This window comes from Schistocerca nitens, chromosome 2 (assembly GCF_023898315.1).
Source record: "Schistocerca nitens isolate TAMUIC-IGC-003100 chromosome 2, iqSchNite1.1, whole genome shotgun sequence".
Taxonomy (NCBI): domain Eukaryota; kingdom Metazoa; phylum Arthropoda; class Insecta; order Orthoptera; family Acrididae; genus Schistocerca; species Schistocerca nitens.
The window spans coordinates 833,487,801-833,515,382 of record NC_064615.1 but is presented as its reverse complement, the minus strand read 5'-3'; the positions used below and the strand labels follow the sequence as shown (position 1 = coordinate 833,515,382).

General features: G+C 42.1%; 1 protein-coding gene across 2 annotated transcripts in view; it reads right to left on the bottom strand.

The window, feature by feature from the left end:
* LOC126237101 (general vesicular transport factor p115) overlaps window positions 1-27,582 on the bottom strand; it is a 232,124-nt gene that overhangs the window by 56,007 nt on the left and 148,535 nt on the right. For both annotated transcript variants that reach the window (XM_049946909.1, XM_049946910.1), the window contains exons 12-14: window positions 25,500-25,680; window positions 15,626-15,816; window positions 5,760-5,945 (exon numbers count right to left, since the gene is read on the bottom strand). In XM_049946909.1, coding sequence (XP_049802866.1) covers window positions 5,760-5,945; window positions 15,626-15,816; window positions 25,500-25,680 — 558 coding nt within the window. The remainder of the gene's footprint in view (window positions 1-5,759; window positions 5,946-15,625; window positions 15,817-25,499; window positions 25,681-27,582) is intronic.

The following is a 27,582-nucleotide window of genomic DNA, read 5'->3' as shown; positions in this document are numbered from 1 at the left end:
AGAATTTAACACTGAGGACAGGTGTAATAATGTTGAATCCGAAATTAATGCAAAGTTAGGATCTTCTGAAAATGTGTGCTAAATTCAGTTTAATGCTGTAAAGCAGGGATTGAATACTTTGAAAGAGTGTAGATAAGAATAATGAATTAACACCGATATTCAATCGCAGATTACAGGTGTCAGTACATGAGCAGATAATGTAGAAAGAAATTTCAAAGAGAAAATAACAAACTCTGATATCATAAATGTAAGTAGTTTCGAGGAACAATTTGAAGAAATTATAGATCAAAAAGTTAACGAGAGAATAACATCTGGGAATGTGTCACCTATTCCTTCTTCCGAACTCAATGATACCAGGACGGGTATAGAAGACCTATAGAGAGAATTTAAGCTTATTCCAGACAAAGTAGAAAAATGGGTAACTTCACCTAATGTGGTATTAACTAGCGAAGCTGTGACTAATTTACAATGGGGAGCTAATTCAGGGTTATCTAGACAATTCCCTAAATTTAAGCTGGACAGAGATGTACATCCGACCCATTTCTGCTTGTCTGCTTGTGTCTGTGTATGTGCGGATGGATATGCGTGTGTGTGCGCGAGTGTATACCTGTCCTTTTTTCCCCCTAAGGTAAGTCTTTCCGCTCCCAGAATTGGAATGACTCCTTGCCCTCTCCCTTAAAACCCACATCCTTTCGTCTTTCCCTCTCCTTCCCTCCTTCCTGATGAAGTAACTGTTTGTTGCGAAAGCTTGAATTTTGTGTGTATGTTTGTGTGTCTATCGAGCTGCCAGCGCTTTTGTTTGGTAAGTCTCATCATCTTTGTTTTTAGATATATTCGACCCATTTCTTAAGTAGATTTAACCAAGGATTACCAAAATATTGGGAAGATTCTAAGAAGATCGAATTTGTTGTGGTGTACCTTCTAGGGGAAGCCTCAAAATGGGGTACAGTAAATATTGAGAATTTTTCATCTTGGGAAGACTTTCAAAAGAAATTTAAAGAGAAAGACTGGTCTGTCAGTGCACAAGAAAAGTTAATATCGGATCCATGGGACCCACACGGAGTCATCTATCCCCCAGGGATGTTAACATTCTGAGTTAACAGGCGGAGTGACGACCATCGGATCTCAAGTTGTTCTCGGTTTTTCTTCCAAAACAGTTTTCTTGCACTGAATTCCTTTAAAATCTAAAACTATCCTATAATCTTATTGCTTAAAAAAGCGGATGTGACCATAAAATGTAAAACAACTTGAAAGAATGACAGAAATAAAGTGATATCTAGACGAAATGAACTGAATAGATTATTATATTTATGGATAATATAATATGATGTGACTAGTTAAACAACTGTGATACCACAGTGTACAGATTATCTACTTTGCATAAGGTATTTTATACCCTTTATAAGATGTGATATAGATGAGAGGGTTTGTATAAATTTTGAAAGGGGTAGGTATTGTAGATAAGACACAAACATACAATTACACACTAGAAAGCCTGTCACGATGTGAGAACCACCAAGTGTTGTAGGGGAAAATGTGGGTACATCTAGAAATATGCACACAAATACAAGAAGCAATGACGGTTCTACATTGAATATGCATAAGAAAAGGTGTTTATAAACTAAGAAAGAGGCATGAGCAGAGAGAGAAAACGAAAGCAGGAGAGAACGTTGATCATGCTGATCAATACGAAATGTCAAGTATAATAAATACTCTAATGAATTTGAAGGATAGTGGGACATGAATAATATGTGTTGACATAGTATCTATTGAAAGTACAGAGGTTGATAAGTAAAGGAAGACTCTAGGGAGTAAATGATGTATTAAAGAATAAATGTGAAGCCTAAGATAGATTTAAATACTTCCCAGAAAATACTTAATTATGTTATACATAGAAATGTGTACTAGGGTAATGAACCGTGAGGCCCACTCAGAAAGGATAAGGGGGGCGTACCCAGCAGGGCAGGCATACTTACGTGGAGATAGGCTGATCTGTGGCTCAAGAAATAGGGATGTTTTATAAGGGGCATACCTACCAGAATGAAAAGAGGAAGTGCTCTCACAGGGTCAACCCAGAAGCAAGGTACAGGTACTGATCTGAGGAGAAGGGGACAGTATCATAACAAAAGTCACAAATTTTATAGGTATAATTCTGGAAAGTGTAAATTCCATGAATGACTAGTATTATTATGTTTTGTAGAAACAAGTGAGTGTCAAAAGAACACTTTTATTCCACCCAGATTCCTATAAATAATTAAAATATTACATACTAGGTAAAATGTAGTACAAAAAGATAAGAATGGAAAATAGATTACTCATGCATAATAATCACCTGAAGTTTTTGATTGAAAAAGAAAATAAAGAAAAGAGAGAAAGTCCTCACGATTCCTAAATATTACAAAAGCTGACTAAAACTTTGAGTGAATGCTCATGTCGCAATGTTAAAGTAAAATAAGAAAAGAATAGAGAAACAATAAGAGAAAGATTGTTGTTATAGAAAGGAGAGATACGTATATAAACCTATGTAAAAAAATGTATATTAAGAGATGAAATGTTATTATGAATGATATTACTTGCATAATGATTATGTATAAAATATTGTGTGTTCGATCTGAGGGGGAGGGGGATATGTAGTGATTCGGGAATTTCTGTGTAAATTCTATAACCACTCAGCCTTCTACTATCTTGAACACATGATATTCTAGATACGATTGTGGGATGGTAAAATCCTACCTACTGCATATCACATGTTTGTGTGTGTGCAGGTTTAAAATCAGTTGCGGGAAGAAAGTAGACGCGGTGGCCGAACAGCACCAACAAGTACTTGTTGGGCAATCCATAGATGTTTTAGAGGAAGAACCATAGAGTTTTTATGCAGCTCTGTGCCTATTGTGTCATTGACTGTTCTTATGTGAACGAAGAACAGTTGAAAAAGTAATCTTAAAAACTCTTAATCCGGCCTTGTTAAAGGCAAGACCTGTGTTATGATTTATGTGAAGTAGAGTCATGGTTATTAAGCCACTCTTTTATAAATGTAATTAAATTTGTTTCTGACGTTGGATGGAGCGAGTGACTTAGGCTTAAATATTCCTGTATCTAGCATCATTCTATGGAGACCAGGCCAGAGAGTTTTCCAGTTGCCAGCTAGCCATCAAAGAAGATCAGATGCGAATCTCAAGTAAGTCACCTTGTATAAAAGAAGTGGGAAGTTTGTACATCTACTTCATGCTTTAAATTGCTGTCAAAAATGTTAGAATATCTGCAATAAACACCAATGAAATGGTGCCTAGCATTTCTAATGTGCAAAAAATTGTGAATCATCTAAATCTTACACTACAAATATTGGAGAAACGGAAAGTTCTATTGAAGTGCAGTTCTGACAGAACAGATTAGTAGTCAGTTCATATTTTTACCCAATAAACAGATTGTAATAATGCTTAAAAAGTGTATTTTTTGTGTAAATACACATTAGTTTAAATGGAAAAATGCCTGTGGACACTAACAAACAAAGTAGGGTAAATTAGAATGTCTGTAGTGTTTGTTGCACGATCCTAGTGAGAGTCATTTATGAGATATCGTATTTCGAAAACCTTCCATACCAGAACTTGTTTGTGCCACTCAACGTGCAAGTCAATTAGTGTGTGGTAGTCCAAGCAGTGTAAGAAGAATAAAGTTTGTTCTTGTACAGTGTATGCGACAAGATATCCCAACAGACATAAACCATCTTGGCAATTGTTTATCAGCATCTTCAACTAGTAACGTGAAAGTGGTAGTGTAGCACTTGGACAATGTAACAGAAGGAAACAAGTGACAACAGGGGAACGATGTTGTTGCTGCTGTTGTTGTTGTTGCCGCTGATCCACACTTTAGCTCCCAAGCAATTGCATGAGGAAGTCAGGAGTCAGCCTACGTATTTTCTATCAACATAAGTCCCATCCGCATCACATCTCTATCCATCAAGAGCTGCATGAAAATGATTATGAGAATTGTGTCAACTTCTGTACATGGGCATTAACACAGGTTACTCCAGATGTATCGTGCACCTCATTTAGTGATGAAGCCACAGTTGCCAATCATTGCCAGGGACTGCCAAAACATGCACTACTAGTACACTGACAATCCACGTTGGACTCACCAGGTGGAGTGCTAGTGTCCATGGAGTACAAACTTGTTGTGTGGGATAGTGAACTCTAAGCTCATCTGTGGTACCAACGTGGTAGCTATCCACAGCCCATAGTGTATGAGGTACTACAGTACTACAGCATGCCTTCACAAATTTTTTTCCAACTTGTTGGACTGGACAGAGAGCACCTGTACCTTGGCTGGCCTGCTCCTCAGATTTGATACCTGTTGTTGTTTTTTTTTTTTTTTGTTTTTTTTGTTTTTTTTGTTTTTTTTTTTTTGAGAAAGCTGAAAGATGCTGTCTACAAGGACATACCAACTACACCCAATGATATGCAATGATGTATTACTGCAGCCTGCTGGGACATCTCCACTGAAATGCTAACACGTAAGCAACAGTTTTCCAAACTGGAAGCGTGTATTGCCACTGCCGGTGGTCATTTTGAACCCAACCTGTCATGGTCAATTGTGTTTTTCTTCAGTGTGTGCTACCATAGGTGATGCACATGTGTCGGTGTGGGAACTTTACCAAATACAATATCTCAGAAATGACTTGCGATAGAATCCAGCAACAAACACCACAACATTCAAATCCCTTAGTTTTTTAATGTTAAAGTTGATAGTCATTGTTCCATTTGAAAAAGTGTACAGTATGTTTGCACAAAAAATACACTTTTTAAGTGAAACTTCCTGGCAGATTAAAACTGTGTGCCGGACCGAGACTCGAACTCGGGACCTTTGCCTTTCGTGGGCAAGTGCTCTACCAACTGAGTTACCAAAGCACGACTCACGCCCCGTCCCCACAGCTTTACTTCTACCAGTACCTTGTCTCCTACCTTCCAAACTTTACAGAAGCTCTCATGCGAACATTGTGGAAACATCCCCCAGGCTGTGGCTAAGCCATGTCTCCGCAGTATCCTTTCTTTCAGGAGTGCTAGTTCTGCATGGTCCGCAGGAGAGCTTATGTAAAGTTTGGAAGGTGGGAGACGAGATACTGGCAGAAGTAAAGCTGTGAGGACCGGGCGCGAGTCATGCTTCGGTAGCTCAGATGGTAGAGCACTTGCCCGCGAAAGGCAAAGGTCCCGAGTTCGAGTCTCGGTCGGGCACTCAGTTTTAACCTGCCAGGAAGTTTCACAACACTTATTCCCATACAAATTGGAAAACTATGGCTGCCATTGCTGACATGGGGTTCCAGGTACTCCTACACCTACTGTATCCTCCTAACTTAGCCCCTTTGATTACCATCTATTCAGGGCTACGAAGAAACCTCTGTATGGACATCATTTCGCAGTTATCCAAGAACTGTGAGCATCTGTCCTGTGGTGGGTGTGACTGGCTCCCAAAAAGTGGTTTGAGGAGGGCCTACAGAAGATACCACATCAGTGGAGCATGTTTGTGCCAAGAGCAAGGCCCTTAGTGAGTGACGATAAAAGTGTAAATCAATTAGGAATGCCCCTTGTATGTTTGTTCTACAGTTTCCAGAACTCTAGTTGGAAAGTATACTGTTTGTAGGAGGTTGCAAGATTCAAGTAAATCAACATATACCTTAACAACTGACAACCACTTCACCAATAGCTGACATCCATGTCAAATTGCTTAAAATACAAATATGAGACACAACTAACTGATTAACTCACCAATGTCTGAATAATTGAATCCTTGCGGTCACTTTCTGCCTTCCACCTTTCTGCAGTGCTACAAGCTTCCGCCAGTCGTCTAGCCAAATCTGCACCTTCTCCCGTCCCAGTGGTTGTCTGTGCTCGCAACAGCATATTTTCATCTCTTAACACAGACGTGCTGGATTGCAGTTCATCATACTGCACCTATCAACATTCAAACACAATTTCAAAAGATGTTGAAGGCTGTGAAAAAAAATTTCTTTGCATTTGAATAAATTTAACGCATTGCAAACATAGGAATACTTATGAAGTTTTGAAAAATATTACTGTCTACAAAATAAACTCTATCATCAGCAGAATGGTCCTGAAAAGAAAATCTGATGACAGTCATTTAAAAAATTACCAGAAGACCTAGATCAGACCACCTACCTCATTCTGTTTGAAGAGACAGCTCTGTTATTCCTTCTGATATCATGGACAAGAGAACATACATTCAGATAAAGACCAGTGCATTGCAATTAAAATGAATCAACACATCATAAAACAGAATATCTCAGCAGCAGACGAAGCAGTTGAAATTACCATCTGCTAATGAAGAGGATGCCCACTATAGGTGACCAATGGTGCTTTCAACATACATGGCATGGTTTTCATGAGATTACTGATGACATTTAAAGAGACTTTTTCGAGATCCTCAAGTAGCGAAACCTGAGTATTGTGTGGCTGTAACACATTACTGCATATAGAATCATGAGAAACTTCTCTACTATTCTTATAAAAAATGTTTCATTGTAACTCTTGACCTGGATCCTCTACCATACATCAAATGATTTGAAAATTGTATGTAACGGTATGAATAAATCACTTGCTGGTTTAGCATATCACCCACGAACTGAGGTCTATGCTGATGGGCACTTTCATTAAAAAAAAGTTCTCAGAATGAAACTGGTGTTTGTAACTAGCGGCTAATAGAATGCGACACACAGGCCCAAGTAATAAAATAGTATATTTACAAAGTTTTAGAATAAAGTCCAAAATCACTCTGGACTAATGACTGCAATTAAAAGAAGTGTATTTAGGGGAGTTGTGGATTTGAATATCTACTAAAGGGGGGATTGATTAAATGCCAGGAAATTTGTCCAAATACAAGACAACAATTTTCTAGTCTTAGCCCCAGGTGGATTACAATTTTATTTATCGCATTCAAAAGGACTTTCATCACTGACAGCAGTCTTTGATATGAAAGAGCCCACTTGTTTTGTGCCTTTGACTCCACTTTAATCTGGTGGTGCTACTAATAATAAGCCAAGAACAAAAGCACAGAACATCTCCAATAGAACCATACCAAGGAAACAATGTGATATTCAATCCAGCCTCCGGGGTTGTGTGCGATTTGCTTCAGTTACTAAGAGCTAACCTTGTACTAGCTTAGTCCTAAAGTAGATACACTACTATCTTATGAGGTCTTCTGCAAATAATCCTGGTATGGTTTTACCAGAAAGTTTTGAATCTTTCAGGACTGACAGTGCTTGTTAATTTGTGGTGTTTGTAAAGAGTGTACAGGCTTCTCCAATGTATATTTTGTTGGGACTTTATTAGGAGCACATGATACAGTAAATGCCACGAAATACACTCCTGGAAATGGAAAAAAGAACACATTGACACCGGTGTGTCAGACCCACCATACTTGCTCCGGACACTGCGAGAGGGCTGTACAAGCAATGATCACACGCACGGCACAGCGGACACACCAGGAACCGCGGTGTTGGCCGTCGAATGGCGCTAGCTGCGCAGCATTTGTGCACCGCCGCCGTCAGTGTCAGCCAGTTTGCCGTGGCATACGGAGCTCCATCGCAGTCTTTAACACTGGTAGCATGCCGCGACAGCGTGGACGTGAACCGTATGTGCAGTTGACGGACTTTGAGCGAGGGCGTATAGTGGGCATGCGGGAGGCCGGGTGGACGTACCGCCGAATTGCTCAACACGTGGGGCGTGAGGTCTCCACAGTACATCGATGTTGTCGCCAGTGGTCGGCGGAAGGTGCACGTGCCCGTCGACCTGGGACCGGACCGCAGCGACGCACGGATGCATGCCAAGACCGTAGGATCCTACGCAGTGCCGTAGGGGACCGCACCGCCACTTCCCAGCAAATTAGGGACACTGTTGCTCCTGGGGTATCGGCGAGGACCATTCGCAACCATCTCCATGAAGCTGGGCTATGGTCCCGTACACCGTTAGGCCGTCTTCCGCTCACACCCCAACATCGTGCAGCCCGCCTCCAGTGGTGTCGCGACAGGCGTGAATGGAGGGACGAATGGAGACGTGTCGTCTTCAGCGATGAGAGTCGCTTCTGCCTTGGTGCCAATGATGGTCGTATGCGTGTTTGGCGCCGTGCAGGTGAGCGCCACAATCAGGACTGCATACGACCGAGGCACACAAGTCCAACACCCAGCATCATGGTGTGGGGAGCGATCTCCTACACTGGCCGTACACCACTGGTGATCGTCGAGGGGACACTGAATAGTGCATGGTACATCCAAACTGTCATCGAACCCATCGTTTTACCATTCCTAGACCGGCAAGGGAACTTGCTGTTCCAACAGGACAATGCCCGTCCGCATGTATCCCGTGCCACCTAACGTGCTCTAGAAGGTGTAAGTCAACTACCCTGGCCAGCAAGATCTCCGGATCTGTCCCCCATTGAGCATGTTTGGGACTGGATGAAGCGTCGTCTCACGCGGTCTGCACGTCCAGCACGAACGCTGGTCCAACTGAGGTGCCAGGTGGAAATGGCATGGCAAGCCGTTCCACAGGACTACATCCAGCATCTCTACGATCGTCTCCATGGGAGAATAGCAGCCTGCATTGCTGCGAAAGGTGGATATACACTGTACTAGTGCCGACATTGTGCATGCTCTGTTGCCTGTGTCTATGTGCCTGTGGTTCTGTCAGTGTGATCATGTGATGTATCTGACCCCAGGAATGTGTCAATAAAGTTTCCCCTTCCTGGGACAATGAATTCACGGTGTTCTTATTTCAATTTCCAGGAGTGTATATTAAAAGCAAATGCTATAAAAGGAAAAGTTGTGAATACATGGCCTAAAGATAACCTTAGAAAAACCACCCACAAAACAAAACTTAGTGTAAGCAGGATATCATCTACACCTACAAATTCTCCATAAGTAGTGCCTAGCAATGAAGAACTGAATTCGTAAACTCTCAAACTAAAGGCTAGAATAATGTTCAGGAATTAACTATATAAACTGTGGGTTGACGCCAACCATAATATTGTCAAAATATAGCATAAAAGACAAAGTAAATTTTGTTGGGTGATAGTAGATAGTTATGTTCAAAGTATAGTACAGTAATAGTAAAACAAGTGCTCAAAGGTTCTCATATGGCAGTGAAGGACTACAGATCTGTGGTAGTTCAATCAAAGTCACTCACAACAATGGTTTGCATGTTATTAATGCAATGAGAACAGCTTTAAACTACATGAAATGCACCAATATAATTGTGTTTGACATTTCCAACAAGATAATTTAAACCAATACTTATGTTTTAACAAAGTATGGAGCATGCAGCTTTCACAAGATTTGAAGCAGATTCCCTGCTAGTACATACTTATAAAAATAAGAGCAATCAGAAATTTGAGCCTACTTATATCTTGCACCTAGAGTCAGTTTGTCTATTACAACAGCTTCACATTCAAGAATGGTAACTGACCAGATATATAAAGACCACACAAAAATAACTGACACCACTATCTGTCAGATTCTTTATGGTCTCTCTGACCATTATCAACAAAGACTCACTCTTAACATTGTACGTACTTCTGAGGTTCAGAGGGTGTTATAGAGTGGCATTCCTTTATAATAATAAAAACTGTAAGACTGTAATGCATTTACTTCTGAAATGAGTAATATTTATGACAAAAAGACCAGGGTTTTGTAGATAAGACATCTATTTATAATACACAGTGTATTCCTAACATCACAGCTAAGCAAGACAGATGATATGAAGGGTCTAAACTGAGTATTACAGACAGGAAACAAAGTTGGAAACACTTATCTCATGTGAAATGTGATCCAGAATGAGTAAATCACGTGAAACAAAATACAATATGGAATCATTGGCACAGGAGCATAGTGTGGTATAAAATGCTGAAAGAGCTTGAATCTAGGTGCAAAATTATTGGTAAGCATTGCTTGCCCCAATAGTGGATGACACTGATATACTTGCTGGCACAAGCAACATGAGCTGTGGTTGTTGATTTCTATTCTATTACATGATCAAAGTGTGTCAATAGGTCATTATTTATCATCCTGACGTAGCTTCATACCTTCCATGATCCACTCTCACAAACACACATGTTGTAAACATTTCTTCTTCTGTTGGCCAGAGGAGGTCATGAAAAATAAAGCACTGTTCCTGTTTGTTTCCCCACCTTGTCTGTTACTTGCAGTTGCACTGCATTTAACTAGACATGTCTAAGATTTGACACTTTATAGTAGCCCTTTATTACCTGTCTTATTATGGCTGAAGCTGTGCACACATTGACAGTTTGATAGTTGCCATATGTACAAGACTGAAAAATATTATTACACTGCTTTATATTTTCTCATAAGGAGAGTGATCCTGACTGCAAAAATCTTAAGTTTATGTGATCAGGTGGATGAAAGAGTTCTATTTAACAAAATTATGTGGAAGTACAACAAGAAGTGTTACTGACAGAATTGTGAGCAGTAAAGGCTCGTTAAGAAGTTCCTATGTAAATCTCTTGAACTGCTAAAACTGTCTTTGCATCCTGTCATATGATATCTTCCACAAGGGTGTCTATAAAATGTACATTTTTCTCATATTGGATATATGAACTCTGAGTGAACAGCGCAATTCTAAAAAGCTTTGAGGGGATTCCACAATTCGTCATCATGAGAAGTATCATGCAGTATGGGGATAGGTATTGGCTGTTGTTAACAACACAACAATGAATATGTACATCCTAGCTAACACTCTGACTACTTTCCTAGTAGTCCGAGTTTTCCAACCATATGCTCGGCCAAGAGATGTCACAGTAGATGTGCAAAATAAGAGGACAGTATTTTCCTTAGTGGAGAAGGTGCAAATAATGATGTGGATGTCTCATGGAAACAAAAATAATTAGACAAGTCTCCAGGGATACCCTCTAGAGCTTAGCAAGACATTGTTAGCAAACAAATAGACGTTAGTACATTGCATGTGGAGAAGCCACAAAACTCCAAAAAGTGAACTCTAATATATTAACAAAAATTACAAACATTTGAAAGTAAAATATAATTGTATAGATAAAAAAATCTACTCACAAAGTGGCAACAGGAGAAAACACACACAAAAATTTTGGAAATACTGACAATATTGTATGAAAAGGATAGATTGGTACTCACTAATGGTGAAGACGCTGAGTCGCAGACGGACACAACAAAGAGCCTGATTAACAAGTAGACAAAACACACACACACACACACACACACACACACACACACACACAAAAATCACTGTCCGTGCCCGCCGCCTTGGCATGTTTCCTAGATCTCGCTAGTCCTTTTCCTTCATCCCTTTTCTTTTCCCTTCAATTCATCTGATAGGAAAAGCAGCCACTGCCTCTGAAAGCTTGTGTATTTCCAAATCTTTTATATTTTTTTTCTCCTGGTGCCACTTCATGAGCAGACTTTTTTATCTATCCACCTATATTACATTTGCAAAAAGTGAAGTCTGGCACTTATGCTGAGCTAGTAAATATGTTAATTCAGTAGGAACACAAAACTTGTACTGTGTCAGTTGTTATGCACCACTCAGTAATTCAAGCGTAGGATACAGAAATTTCCAGTAGGATTAAGAAGAGGGCATCTACGGGTAGCCTCCAGGGGTATAAGCCAAGTCCTGGAATTATTAAAAAAAAATAAAAAAAAATAAAAAAAAATAAAAAAAAATAAAAATAAATAATCAGCATTGAAGCCAAATCCATGAATAAAGATAATGGCACTGTGAGAAAAAAATTCTTGTTGTGGACTGATTGGATAACTTTTGTCTCTGGGGCAGGAGAGGATATTTCCGATATTAACAATTCTGATGATGAAGACTGTCTTATAGCCCATGAGAAAGTGGGCAATGTCCACTTTCAAGACATAATTTTTATTGATGATAGTGTTATTGATGGTATTATGAAACCTTAGAAGTTGGTCATAGATGAAAAAATAGATTTTATCACAGAAAGTAAGTGTTGAACATAGAACAAAGTTGGATGCAGTTTAAAGCCTGTTTCATGAGTATATTGAGTATTTGACGCGATTAGTCTCATTTGCAGATATGTCCTTAGTGGAAATGTTGAAGCACTTAAATCACATAGGAAACTGAGTTGAAAAGTCAGTGCAGACTAAAGCAGCAGACACTTCCTAAGTCTTTAAAAAATTTAATTTCTGTGCTTCAAAAACAGTTTTATTTCATAGCATAAGTTCATTAAAATTTAACTAGAATACTGCATTTACTTCTTTACACAGTATATGAAATGCCTTCTGTAGCTACAAATTTAGCAGGATCTGCAGCTATGACACTAACAGTTGCTTGCCACTTACAAATTTTCCTGTGTAATCTATTCTCTGCTACTGTATAAAGACAAGTCTTTGTTTAGCACTGTTAACAAAAATCTCTGAAAGTACTTGACCGATTTATTTCAAATTTATACACGACACACTAATGAACATAAGGATGGATATAGGCTATATATTTTTCAATGTAAATATATAAATATACATTGAATGAAGAAAGGGGAAACATTAGCAAACATCTTCCAAAGCTTTTGACTGATTCACTTCAAACATTTACATGATACACTAATAAACAATCAGACAACATAGGATTGCTATATATTTTTTAAACAAAAATGTACAATTTTTTTTAAACAGACTATGAGAAAGAAAATGCTGTGCTGCAAAAATTTACAATTTCAATTTCTTTCATGCACAACTACGATAGAGGGGCATGTAAACCATTAGACAAATTTTTTCCAAGATATATTCTTCTCCTTATATCTAATTTCATACAAAAATTTTATACACAATGATGTGCTGCCTTTTTTTTTTCCTCGCTATTGTTTCTACAGAAACACAAAAGTTGTATTTATGGCTTATCAGCTTATGATTAGAATACTACTATGGTATTTGAATCATTTGAAATTTTGTAATCCTAACTATTTGTAGATTAAAACTATGCAAAATACTGTCACTGAAGCTACTACCCCCGCATATTCAGCAGCTGGAGATGTCTCTCTCATGCCCCATATACCAATGATCCCAACTGATTTACCATTCATTTTAAGTGACTTCAGCTCCCACTCAAGGTTTTGTTTGCAGAAACCATAAATAAGGCTCAAGGTCAAAGAGAGGGGTAGGACAGAGTGGGGGAGAGGTGAAATGGACCTAGAGAGAGGGGGGAGAAGGATATCAATAAAGAGAGGGGGAGGACGTGTAGCACAGACAGAGGGGGATGGGGAGTGGGAGGGGAGGGGAGGGTGAGGCTGATGGGGAGTGGGAGGGGAGGAGAGGGGAGGGTGAGGCTGATGGGGAGTGGGAGGGGAGGAGAGGGGAGGGTGAGGCGGATGGGGAGTGGGAGGGGAGGGTGAGGGGGGTAGGGGTGGGAGGGGAGGGTGAGGGGGGTAGGGGTGGGAGGGGAGGGTGAGGGGGATGGGGGGGTGGGAGTGGGAGGGGAGTTTGAGGGGGATGGGAGTGGAGGTTGAGGGAATGGGGGGTGGGAATGGGGGTGGGAGGGGAGGGTGAGGGGGATGGGTGGTGGGAGTGGGAGGGGAGGGTGAGGGGGATGGGTGGTGGGAGTGGGAGGGGAGGGTGAGGGGGATGGGTGGTGGGAGTGGGAGGGGAGGGTGAGGGGGATGGGTGGTGGGAGTGGGAGGGGAGGGTGAGGGGGATGGGTGGTGGGAGTGGGAGGGGAGGGTGAGGGGGATGAGGGGTGGGAGGGGTACAGGGATGGAAGGGGATGGGGATGGGAAGGGGTGAGGGGTACAGGGATGGGAGGGGTACAGGGATGGGAGGGGTACAGGGATGGGAGGGGATGGGGATGGGAAGGGGTATGGGGAGAGACGGGGAGGGGATGGGATATGGGGAGAAAAGGGGAGGGGATGGAGAGGGGTATGTGGACGGGAGGGGAGGGGAGGATAGGGGAGGGGAGGGGTATGGAGAGGGGAGGGGAGGGGTATGGAGAGGGGAGGGGAGGGGTATGGAGAGGGGAGGGGGTTGGGGAACAGAGAAGGGTATGGGGAGGGGGAGGGGGAGATAAGCACACAGGGGGTGTGGAGGTGATAGAGCGAATTCAGGATGTATATCGAATTCCCCTACTTACTGAGCAATTGTGAAGCACTTCCGGGTTCACTAGTAGGTACAATATTTGCAAGCCTAAATCAGCATCTTAGTAAGGTTTTACTATATTTGTATATTTTCAGATATATGCTCCGTTTGGAAGATAAGAGGAAACATACCATTAACAATGTGTTGGCAGTTGTAAAACAATTGGAGAAAGAGGAAAAGAAAGTTAAATGAGCTGTAAGATCAAGAGAGGAACACATGAAGCAGATAGGAACTAAGATTAGGTAATAATGACAACAGTATTAACTGTTACAACAGTATTAAAATCTAATATACCTTTACACTCTGCTGTGTATTGTATGAGGGTAATCCCAAAAGTAAGGTCTCCTATTTTTTTTATAAGTACATAGACCTGTTTATTTCTACAATGGTTTACATCAGTTTACAGCTTGAACATTTAGCTATTTTTCGACATAATCACCATTTCAGTCGATGCATTTTTGTAAGCGCTGTGGCAGTTTTTGTATGCCCATGTCGTACCAGCTTGCCACCATGCTATTCAGAAAGTTATGAACCTCTTCTCTCACCTCGTCGTCGAAGCTGAATCGCTGGGACCACAGTTAACGCTGACAGGTACTGTGAGACTGAAAAAACTCAAACGGGCAATTCAGAACCAGAGAAGAGGAATGTTGGGTAAGGGCATACACATTCTCCATGACAACGCTCGCCCACACATCGCTCAGCAAACCGTTGCTCTCCTGTGATAGTTTCAGTGGAACATAATCACCCACCCACCCTATAGTCCTGACTTGGTGCCCAGTGACTATCACCTGTTCCCTATGTTAAAAGAATGTTTGGTTGGAAAGCAATTAAGCTCCGATGACGAGGCGAGAAAAGAGGTTCATAACTTCCTGAACAACATGACAGCGAGCTGGTATGACATGGGCATACAATAACTTCCTCAGGGTCTACAAAAATGCCTCGACAGAAATGGTGATTATGTTGAAAAATAGCTAAATGTTCAAGCTGTAAACTGATGTAAACCATTGTAGAAATAAACAGGTCTATGTACTTATTAAAAAATAGGGGACCTTACTTTTGGAATTACCCTCATATTAAATATCTTTTCTTCCTGTCATTTTCTCCTTAACTGCAAAATAATAAACCACACTTTTAGTCACCTGAGTTTTCTTCAACTTTTTACTGTAACTGTATGCTATAGTATTTGCATGCTTTCAAGTAAGTACATTTTTTTACTTCCCTTCACCACCATTCATCCTTTTAATCACTGACTTAGATGCTCAGATTTTGTAGGAATGTGACAGTAAACGTATATCAATATCCATGAAAGATTTTTACATGTCGGAAATAGCAGTCAAAATAGATCAAAGAACTTTTATATAACTTTCAACAAATCTGGTGCTATCTGATGAAAATAAAACCACATTAATAATAAATACCTTCTTAAGGGTTATTACCAACATACATCAGAAGGTAGCAACCTGAAACAAATGCTACAAATAAGCGAACTACCTGTAATGCATTATTTTCCTCTTTGAGTTTCTGTATTTCCTCTAATAATTCTTTAAGCTTTCGATCTTGTTCTCTAATTACTTCCTTGTACTGAAGCAGTACACTGTTTTCGGATTCTGACAGAGTCAGTCCAGAAACACCATTGACAACATCATTTTTGGGTTTGGGTGTTACAGCTTTCACAACCATACCTACAACAGAGAAATTTTTTTTTAGACGTCAATAATGCATGCAGAAGTACAATGTAAACACAATGTGTTTAACAAACAATTCATTGTGCATGATGGTCATGGTGGCTGGAAATAAAAGGTGCGTATTAGCACAGTCAGACTAGACTGCTGAAATTAGTTCACATGTTAAGTGCGAACAACTCATTTAATTTATACAAATTTAAAATAAATTACATTTCATATTAGTATAATATAAATGGATAGATAAAAAATCTACTAAACAAACAGTGGCAGGGGAACACATACACAAAAGAATTTAACTTTTACAAGCTTTCAGAGCCAGTGGCTCCTTTTTCTGGCAGAAGAGTTGAAGGGGAAGGAAGAGGGGCAAAGGAAAAGGACTGGAGAGGTTTAGGGAAAGGGGAACAGTTCAGAAAAGTCACCCAGAACTCCCGGTCAGGGGAAACTTACCGGAAGGGATGAGAAAGAATGACTTTCCTCCTCATCTCGTCTGGTATGTCCCCTGACCCGACGTTCTGGGTGACTTTTCTGAACTGTTCCCCTATGAGAGTCACCATGACCACAGGGTAGTGACCTGGTAAACGCATACCATGGACCCACGGCCATAAAACCCCAGATGTCTTGGCTGTTGGCAAGAAGCTTGGAGAGAGAGGCCGCAATGACTAAACTGCACCATAAATGTTAAATAAGGCTAAACTCAATAAAAACTGAACCAGACTTGTTACTGAGAAGCCATGAACATGCTTATAAAGACAAAATTAAGATGAATGAATGGGTAACAATGCTCCCTCAACTGAAACAGTAGTTCTCAAGTTATTTAATGTAAAATTCTTGTGTCTAAAATGAACTTTCAAAATTGATGTCTTGACAACATTCTAAACAATTTTCATGGTTGGTTGGTTTAAAAGAGGGGGGGGGGGGGGGGGGGACCAATCTACAAAGTCATCGGTCCCTTGTTCCAAAAACAATGCCACAATGGTGAGAATAAGACAATGAGACTTACAACACAAAAGAGAATGAAAGAAAAAACAACCACAACAATGACTAAAAGGCAAAAAACATTTAAATGGACAAAAGGGAACAAGAAAACCACACAGACACAAGAAACAGGTAGAAGAGGTTAAAACAAAAAAGCAGGTTACCATGGCTGGCTTGAGGCATTGTCATCTAACACCAAAGGTAGGGTGCTGGGAAAGTTTAAAGTCCGCCACAGAGCAGCTAAAAGTGGGCAGTCCAGCAAGACATGGACGACTGTCATTCATGAGCTACAGCGACACCGAGGTGTGTCCTCGCGAGGGAGGAGGTAACCATGTGTCACCCACATATGGCCAATGCGGAGCCGACAGAGAACCACAGAGTCCTTTGAGTCCTCGCGAGGGGTGCGTACTGAGGTCTTCCTAACATTCATAGTTTCCTTAGTGGCACACAGCTTGTTGTGCGTACTGAGATTATGCCATTCCGTCTCCCAAAGCTTCGAAACCTTGTGGCATAATACTGAATGCGGATCAGTTTCAGAGAAGCCAATCTCCATAAGCGGTTCCCGCATAGCCTGTTTGGCAGCCTGTCGGCAAGTTTGTTGCCTGGGAATCCGATGTGACCTGCAGTCCAGACGAATACCACTGAACGACTGGACTGTTCCTGGGCATAGATGGATTCCTGGATGGTCACTAACAAAGGATGACAAGGGTGGCACTGGTCGATAGCTTGTAGGTTGCTAAAGGAGTCAGTACACAGGAGAAATGACTTGCCTGGGCATGAACGGATGTGCACAAGGGCACGAGATATGGCCGTCAGTTCTGCACTGAAAACACTGCACCCATCTGGTAAGGAGTGCTGTTCTATATGTCCTCCATGAACATAGGCAAAGCCAAGGTGAACATCATCCATCAAGCCATCAGTGTGAACCACTTTATGGCCCTGGTACATGTCGACAGGAAGTGGCAGTGGAGAGTTGCAGGGTTAACTGAATCCTTAGGGCCATGTGAAAGGTCCAGGCGAAGCCACAGCCTAGATTTACACCATGGAGGTGTTCACGAATGAACCTGAAGTATAGGTGGTAAAGGGAAGGACTCCAGTTCGGAGAGAAGGGATTGCACACGAAATGCAGTTGTAAGCACTGAGCTGTGCTGCCAATGAGGGAGATGAACCACCATGGGCAGGAAAAGGAGACGGTAATTTGGATGCGCAGGAGAACTACAAATGTGTGCAATGTAACTGGAGAGCAACTGCGCACACCTAACCTGCAATGGAGGGATTCTAGCCTCCACCAGGATGCATGTCACCAGACTCATCCTAAAAGCTCCTGTCACTGGGTGAACGCCACAGTGGTGTACTGGATTGAGTGAACACAACGCTGAGGGTGCCGCTGAGCAATAAACCACACTCCCATAGTCAAGGCAGGTTTGAACAAGGGCTCTGTACAGCTGCAGCAGCGTAGAGTGATCTGCACCCCTGGTCAGGCAGTGGAGGGCATTGAGGTGCTGTCAGCACTTCTCCTTAAGCTGATGGAGGTGAGGAAGCCAAGTCAACTGGGTGTCGAAAGCCAATCCTAAGAATTGATATGTCTCCACTATAGTGAGTGGATCCTCACTGAGGAAAAGTTCTGGTTCCGGATGAACGGTATGACGACGACATAAGTGCATAACGCATGACTTTGCGGCTGAAAACCGGAAGCCGTGGGTTAGAGCCCATGACTGCACCTTGTGGATGGCTTCCTGTAGGTGCCACTCAGCAACACCAGTACTGGTGGAGCAGCACAAAATGCAGAAGTCGTCTGCATACAGAGAAGGAAAGATGGAAAGCCCTACAGCTGCTGCTAGACCATTAATGGCCACTAAAAATAGATGTACACTCAATACAGAGCCCTGCGGGACCCCTTTCTCCTAAATATGGGGGGGGGGGGGGGGGACCTATGGGAGGCACGAACTTGGAAACGGCAAGTATGAAGCGACAGGAAATTGTGGATGAAAATTGGGAGTGGGCCTCTGAGACCCCACTCGTATAATGTGGCAAGGATATGATGTCATCAGGTCATGACATATGCTTCTCTTAAATCAAAGAAGACGGCAAAAAGGTGTTGTCATCTGGAAAAGGCTGTTTGGATGGCAGACTCGTGGGACACAAGATTATCAATGGTAGAGAGACCCTGGCTGAAGCCACCCTGACATGGAGCCAGTAGGCCATGTGACTCCAGGACCCAAACCAACTGCTGACACAAGATACGTTCCAGCAGCTTACAAAGAACATTGGTGAGGCTGACGGGCCGATATCTATCCACATCAAGCGGGTTTATATCAGGTTTAAGGGCTGGAATGATGGTGCTCTCCCACCATTGTGATGGAAAGATGCCATTGCACCAGATACGGCTGAAGATGATGAGGAGATGTCACTTGTAATCAGATGAGAGATATTTAATCATCTGACCGCGGCTCCGATCTGGCCCAGGAGCTGTGTCGGGGCTATGTGCAAGGGCACTGAGGGGCTCCCACTCTGTAAATGGGGTATTATATGGTTCACTGTGCGTGTAGTGAACAAGAGGACTTTCCTTTCCATCCGCCGTTTGAGGGTGCAAAAGGCTGGGGGGTAGTTCTCCAATGCAGAGGCTCAAGCAAAGTGCTAAGCAAAGCAAAGTGCTAAGCAAAGCAAAGTGCTAGGCAAAGCAAAGTGCTAGGCAAAGCAAAGTGCTAGGCAAAGCAAAGTGCTAGGCAAAGCAAAGTGCTAGGCAAAGCAAAGTGCTAGGCAAAGCAAAGTGCTAGGCAAAGCAAAGTGCTAGGCAAAGCAAAGTGCTAAGCAAAGCAAAGTGCTCAGCAAAGCAAAGTGCTCAGCAAAGCAAAGTGCTCAGCAAAGCAAAGTGCTCAGCAAAGCAAAGTGCTCAGCAAAGCAAAGTGCTCAGCAAAGCAAAGTGCTCAGCAATCGCGTTTGCACTGGTAGATAACAAGCCATTGATGTTAATGCTAGGGACACCTGTTGGGGTCTGGTACCCAAAAAGATGTCTGATCTTCAACCAACTTGGGAAGGTGACATATGGCACCCAATGGTTGAGATGTATATCTCCCAACACTCCTGCTTCTGTCTTTTGATAACCTGGCGAACGCGGGCACGGAACCGCTTATAGGCTATTACGAGGAGCATTCAAGTTCTAAGGCCTCCGATTCTTTTTCTAATTAACTACTCACCCGAAATCGATGAAACTGGCGTTACTGCTCGAAGTAATCGTCCTGCAGACGTACACATTTTTCACAACACTGACGCCATGATTCCATGGCAGCGGCGAAGGCTTCTTTAGGAGTCTGTTTTGACCACTGGAAAATCGCTGAGGCAATAGCAGCACGGCTGGTGAATGTGCGGCCACGGAGAGTGTCTTTCATTGTTGGAAGAAGCCAAAAGTCACTAGGAGCCAGGTCAGGTGAGTAGGGAGCATGAGGAATCACTTCAAAGTTGTTATCACGAAGAAACTGTTGCGTAATGTTAGCTCGATGTGCGGGTGCGTTGTCTTGGTGAAACAGCACACGCGCAGCCCTTCCCGGACGTTTTTGTTGCAGTGCAGGAAGGAATTCGTTCTTCAAAACATTTTCATAGGATGCACCTGTTACCGTAGTGCCCTTTGGAACGCAATGGGTAAGGATTATGCCCTCGCTGTCCCAGAACATGGACACCATCATTTTTTCAGCACTGGCGGTTACCCGAAATTTTTTTGGTGGCGGTGAATCTGTGTGCTTCCATTGAGCTGACTGGCGCTTTGTTTCTGGATTGAAAAATGGCATCCACGTCTCATCCATTGTCACAACCGACGAAAAGAAAGTCCCATTCATGCTGTCATTGCGCGTCAACATTGCTTGACAACATGCCACACGGGCAGCCATGTGGTCGTCCGTCAGCATTCGTGGCACCCACCTGGATAACACTTTTCGCATTTTCAGGTCATCATGCAGGATTGTGTGCACAGAACCCACAGAAATGCCAACTCTGGAGGCGATCTGTTCAACAGTCATTCGGCGATCCCCCAAAATAATTCTCTCCACTTTCTCGATCATGTCATCAGACCAGCTTGTGCGAGCCCGAGGTTGTTTCGGTTTGTTGTCACACGATGTTCTGCCTTCATTAAACTGTTGCACCCACGAACGCACTTTCGACACATCCATAACTCCATCACCACATGTCTCCTTCAACTGTCGATGAATTTCAATTGGTTTCCCACCACGCAAATTCAGAAAACGAATGATTGCACGCTGTTCAAGTAAGGAAAACGTCGCCATTTTAAGTATTTAAAACAGTTCTCATTCTCGCCGCTGGCGGTAAAATTCCATCTGCCATACGGTGCTGCCATCTCTAGGACGTATTGACAATGAACGCGGCCTCATTTTAAAACAATGCGCATGTTTCTATCTCTTTCCAGTCCGCAGAAACAATATCGGAGGCCACAGAACTTGAATGCACCTCATTGGCGCTCCAGGGAAGGTTGCTGCTTAAGTTGCTGTACAGCTCGCTGACGCTCCTTAATTGCCTCAGCAACTTCTGGCGATCACCAACGGACCGCTTTTCGCCGGGGGCACCCTAAAGAGAGAGGGATCGTGTTTTCTGCCACAGTAACAATTGTTGTAGTCACCTGCTCAACCATAACATTGATGTTACGGCATGAGGGAGTCTCAACGGTGACCGCAGAGGGGAAAGTTTCATAGTCTGCCTTGTTTAAAGCCCATCTGGACAGGCGTCTGTGGGCCTGACGCCAGGGCAGTGACAGGAAGGTGGGGAAGTGGTCGCTACCACACTGAAATGTGTGATGACCTCAGTATTTAAGAGGCAGAGGTCGAACTGAGACAATAAAGTTTTGACATCTCCGCCTCTGCCAGTAAGCAAGGTGCCACCCCACAAGGGGTTATGGGCATTAAGATGTCTCTAAAGTAAGAAAGGTTTAGAGAGTTGATCAATCAGTGCAGCTAATACATTCAGGGGTACTGCACCATCTGGAGGAAGTTATACATAGCAGACAGCTATTTCCTGTGTCATCCTTATTCTGACAGCCACAGCTTAAAGAGGGGTTTGAAGGGGTACAGTTTCACTACATACTGAGCTTAGGACATAAACACAAACTCCACCTGACACTCGATTGTAGTTGCTACGGTTCCTGTAATATCCCTTACAGCTGCAGAGGGCAGTGGTCTGCATTTCCAAGGAACCAGGTTTCCTGGAAGGCAATGCAGAAAGCAGGTGTAAAGCTTAACAGTTGCCGCTGCTCAGCCAAGTGATGGAAAAAACTGCCACAGTTCCACTGGAGGATGATGTCATTGTGGGACTGGGAAGGCATGGAACATTCAATTAGGCAGTTTACACCTCAGGGTCACCCGTTGCCACCAACTTATTGCCTGAGCAGTCTATATCCATTGTGTCTGAGGGTCTGGTGAGATTTAGGTCCTCAGCGGATGCCAGAATCTCCACCTTATCCCCAGACGCAGAGCTTGTAGGTAGCAGTGGTGTCAGTGCCACCGCGATTTCTTTGGTCTTAGGGGTCTTCCTTTTGGACTTTTCTCACTGCTTCTTGGGTTTCTCTGGCTGGGAGGGCTTCATTGATGCAGTCTCCGGGACTGAGGATGATCATGAAGCCCTTCCGTGGGAAGGGAGTGACGCAAGGGATCCTTTCCTGCTGAGAGGAGCCGAAGATGACTTACGCTTCTCCGGCTGAGAGGTGGGGACTGGTGTCCCCAATGGTTGGGAGGGCAGTGCTCCCAAATTAGGTGGTGCGGGAGCAACGGGTGGGTCGGGGGTGGGGGGGGGGGGTGGGGGGAAGGAGTACACCCTCCCTCCTCCCCCCCCCCCCAATCAAGGGGGGGCAGGTGTAGCCTTCTGGCTCTGAGGGCCGACTTGAATTTGCAGAACTGATGGGGCAACAACTATTCTCGTAGTGGCAGTGTATGAGGAGCTCATAGCCACAGGATGTAGGAACTCATATTTTCTCTTAGCCTCAGTGCAGGTCAGTTGGTCCAGGGTCTTTTATTCCACAATTTTCCTCTCTTTCTGTAAAACCCTGCAGTCTGTTGAGCAATATGAATTATGCTCTCCGCATGTTGACACAGATGGGAGGCGGGGTATATGGATTATTGGGATGTGATGGACGTCCACAATCTCAACATGTAGTACAGCAGGAATACATACGGCCGACCTTCCAGCACTTAAAGCACCGCATCGGGGAAGGGATATATGGCTTGACATCACAGTGGTAGACCATCACCTTGACATTTTCGGGCAAGGTGTCATCCTCGAAGGCCAAGATGAAGCCACCGGTGGCAACCTGATTATCCCTTGGACCCTGATGGACGTGCTGCATGAAATGAACACCCCACAACTCTAAATTGGTGCACAGCTCTTCGTCAGACTGCAAAAGAAGGTCCCTGTGGACGATAATACCCTGGACCATTTTTAAGCTCTTATGTGGCATGATGGTATCAGAAACATACCCCAACTTGTTACAAGTGAGTAAAGTACGTGACAGGGCAGAGGATGCTGTTTTTATCAAGACTGATCCAGATTGCATTTTGGACAAGCCCTCCACCTCACCAAACTTGTCCTCTAAATGCTCTACAAAAAACTGCTGATTCACCGAAACAAAGGAGTCTCCATCAGTTCTCATACATATGAGGTACCGGAGTGGATACGGTTCGCTGCCATCCTTAGCCTGGCATTCCTCCCATGGTGTGGCCAGGGAGGGGAATGATTTAGGTCCTACTTTCTTGCATTATACTGAGACTTTGAACACTTAGAGACTGCTGGTGTTTGATCACCAGCAAGTGATGACATGGTACGCTTCATCGCGCATCATCTGCCCTGATGCCTCCCACTCCGACCAGGGGCCCTCCCCAAGGGCGCCACCCAGCCGCAGCAAAGGCCACCTGGCAGGATGGCCATTGCTGGGATTCCCGATGCCCCAGGAGGACGGGCATCTACTCCTTGGCATATGTGGGGAGTTAACGGTGCAGGCATCAGCAGATTGATCCCTGTGTTGTCTGGGGGCTACAACCAACAGGGTACATGGTGACCCCACCACAACGGACTGGCTACTGTGCTGGATATGAGGTAGTCCATCGTCATCGTCGGTGCAAAAAGTGACACTGCACAGTGCATGGTCAAAAACGCACCCAGGAAGGTAGTAGGTCATGTCATGAGAGTGTCAAAATTTTTTGAAGTTTTGAATCGTGGACTTGCAATATTCACGTGTGTTGCTAGCAAATACTCTGAAATATTGTCAACTTGTGAACTTTAAATATTTTGCATTAGTGACCTAGTTCTAACTCTAAAACTTTACCATGGTTTTTTGCGAGTGATTTGCACTCGGAATTTAACTAGTTTGAGATTGCGGAACTTTAATTATAAATTTGCACTAAACGAACTCTGATTATGTTTTAGCGACTTTTCTGAAAGTTTACGCAATACATAATGAGAGATACTGCTCCAGTCTGGTTTAAACTCACACTCAGATATTCATTAATTCAATGACAAACAATTATTAAGTTTGTTATATTTTGGAAAAAAAAGAAAAGAAAAAGTGTGAAAAAACTGTTTTGCTCGTCTTAAAAATACTGACAATAGTGAAAATTATTTTCGCACTAAATTCACACTAAATTCCTGAATGGAGTTATTTGAACTTTGTGATGAGATTTTTGGGTTAATGCAATGAGCATGTTTGACTGGTTTCTATACTTCAGCAGAGCAAACTGTTAGAAATCCAACCATGCATTCCAAGGCCCTATGTATAGCGATTTTCAAGTGAGGGGGCACTCACAAGTTAAAAGTTTACAGAACTTTTTTTTGTGTCAGCTAGTTGGAAAGCAATTTGTGCAACATAAATATTTCCCATTACATCACAAGATGTAACACACTGCTTGATCTTATGTTAAAAAAAGAAAGAAAGAGAGAGAATCAGAAGAAGAGAGATAGTTTAAATGCAAGGTTGTGCTCACCTTACTTTACATGTGGCTCTTAACCTTGCTCAAGTCTTTCAGCTGGGCACTATTTCAGTTGATTATACATCTGATCAGCCCATTGCTTCCAGGTTTACTGTCAGTGATTGCAGTAAGTGTTATATGTCTGTGCTGATCCTGATGGAGGTGGCAGAAGGGAGAGAGTGAAACCTAGAGTCAGCATACAATTTTGATCTTTCAAGAAGCAGTGAGCATTTGTGTGTCTCATGGGTCAATTGCCGTTATCAGTGTTTTATGCCTTCTCTTCACTGTATATTCCCCAACATCTCTTCTGGTTGCTTCTGCTTTTATAATATGCCTATACTATTCTGTTCTTTAATAATGAACCTCATGTTTGTACATTAATGAACCTTAAGAATTGTGAAAAAGGAGTGCACCATGACACCACTGTGCACACTAAATTGCGACAGGGGAAGATAGAAACCTGTGGCATACAAGGTAAACCTGTATGAGATTACTTAGTGGGCCTTAATAATCATTGTGGCCAGAGGACTTGAGTAAAACGATTAGGATTGTGTTTTGTGTGCTTGTGGTACACAGTTTATGAACAGAATTATACTATGCTTCCCAGTGCAAAATACTTGCTTACCATCTACATGATTTCTTGAGAGAGAGAGAGAGAGAGAGAGAGAGAGAGAGAGAGAGAGAGGGGGGGGGGGGGGGGGAGGATTCTTCAACCTTAAAATAAAAGGATAAACATATGATTCTTACCTTCCAAAGCTTTAAAAAGCCGACAGAATTCATGATCAAGAAGCAGATCACTAGGCTGCCTAGGACGCAACTGTGGATGTTTTGCAGCTTTGCTATAGAGTTCATGTTTGGAGACGCTACTTAGCTTATCAAGGAATGTTTCAAGTCCAATGCGTTTCTCAATCAGCTGGCAGAGATTCTCCTAGCAAAAAATTCAGAAAAATATAGTATACTGTTAATTAAGCAACGAAGTGTATAATTTTTTAATATGATGAAGTTTAGCAACTGCTTTGAAAATCAAACAATTTCCACTACTGCTGCTACACCACACATATTAAAAAAATTAGTACTTTTTTTATGTGTACAGAAGAAGACATTTGCTTAGTGAAACAACTTGCTGTTGACAATCTCCCCTTTACCGAATGCCTAAACAGATCAGTTCATGTAAAACAAAAATTAACAAACACAAGTTTAACAACAAAATAATTGCAAAAATAATATTCACCTTTTGTTTCTTTCAGCACTGTGAACATTTCTGCTATCAGGCGTGCAAGGGCTTTTTATGACTGTTTCTACTTTCCTGCACTCCAATTTATAGAAAATACAATACTAATGGTTGTGACTATGAGCTGCAGAAACAAAGGAAAAAGACCCCATTAGGCATTATTGTAGTTTTTTTGACAGTTGCAGAAATAATCTCCAGCTACATACATTATACAAAATGTATAGAAGAATGACAAAAAAGAAGTGTTCAACCTGAATTCTCAAAATATGTCTGATGGAAAAGTTATTTCCCATAATTTTCCTTCACATCCCTATGCCCGTATCTGTGAACACTCCAGTTAATATCAAAATTGGTTGATCCCTACTTCAACCATCCGCAAATGTATGTAGAACACTATGAAGTAAAGTTTCCTTGTTCATAGTAACTGGGCTTTACATGTATTGTGTTTCACATTACCTACCTACACCTTATAAATAATTACATCAGACAGTGTACTTTATTTTGCAAGTAGACGTTGAACTGTTTATAGAGGTATGTCCTACATACAAAACGTTTTATGACATCCAATGTTGCAAATGCACATGGCACTTCTTCGTGCGTTTTTTTTAAAAAAATTCTCTCTGTGACCCACAAATGGAAACAGAAAGAAAATGTTGAATGCTCCCCGATATACACTCTGAATAGTTAAATCTGTAGGCATTGTCTCATAAGTTGGCAGAGAGATGACACTATATCCTTGGAAGTCTGTCTTTGTTACATGCTATGGCATAATGCACCTCATATGTATAACTTGAGCTGCAGAATAGTTTTCATTACAATAGTTTTTAAAGTGGTTTCCATTCATCAAACATATGAACTAAAATACCATGTGAACACAAAATTACATTTTGGAAGGTCTGACACTAACAGAATATCTTCCAAAGACAATGTTCATAAAGAGTCCACACTTTCATTTTCAACAATTAAGAAATACTCTTATTTCCTGAATATGATTCATTTGAAAGAAGTCCCAAAAATGCAACCACAGATAAAAAACAGAGAGAAAGTGAACAACACGATATTGGACAATTCACAGTTGAAGATGTATGAAATACCTGATGCTCCAGGCTTCTCTGAAGAAATATTTTGCAAAAGAATTGTTTGTGTAACATTTATTGAATACTGACCAAAAGAAACTGCCAAAATGAATTTCTCAGCAATCTTAGGAACATTTTAAAAAGAATACTGGTTATTTTATACATTAACTTGCTTGTGTAGAATACAAATTTGCAGCTTGCATGTTAGTTTCACTGCTTATTTTCTTAAGAAGATTCTCATTTGGCAATGAAAGACTGGTCAGAACCCAATTTAGATCTTTCCAACACAAAAAAACTTTGAGGTGATCACCAGGAATCAAACTCAGGACCTCTGCCTCAGTAGCCAGCAACATTAACTACTAGACCATGGAGGTTGCCAACAATATTTGATAAGAGGCTAGACAGTAAAAGAGACAAATAAGCTTTAATTCGGACTGTCAAAAGTACTTTGATAATGAAAAAACGTAAATGAGAATTGTTGGAACTCTTATTCTATTCAATATATTTGGACCACCCCACATTT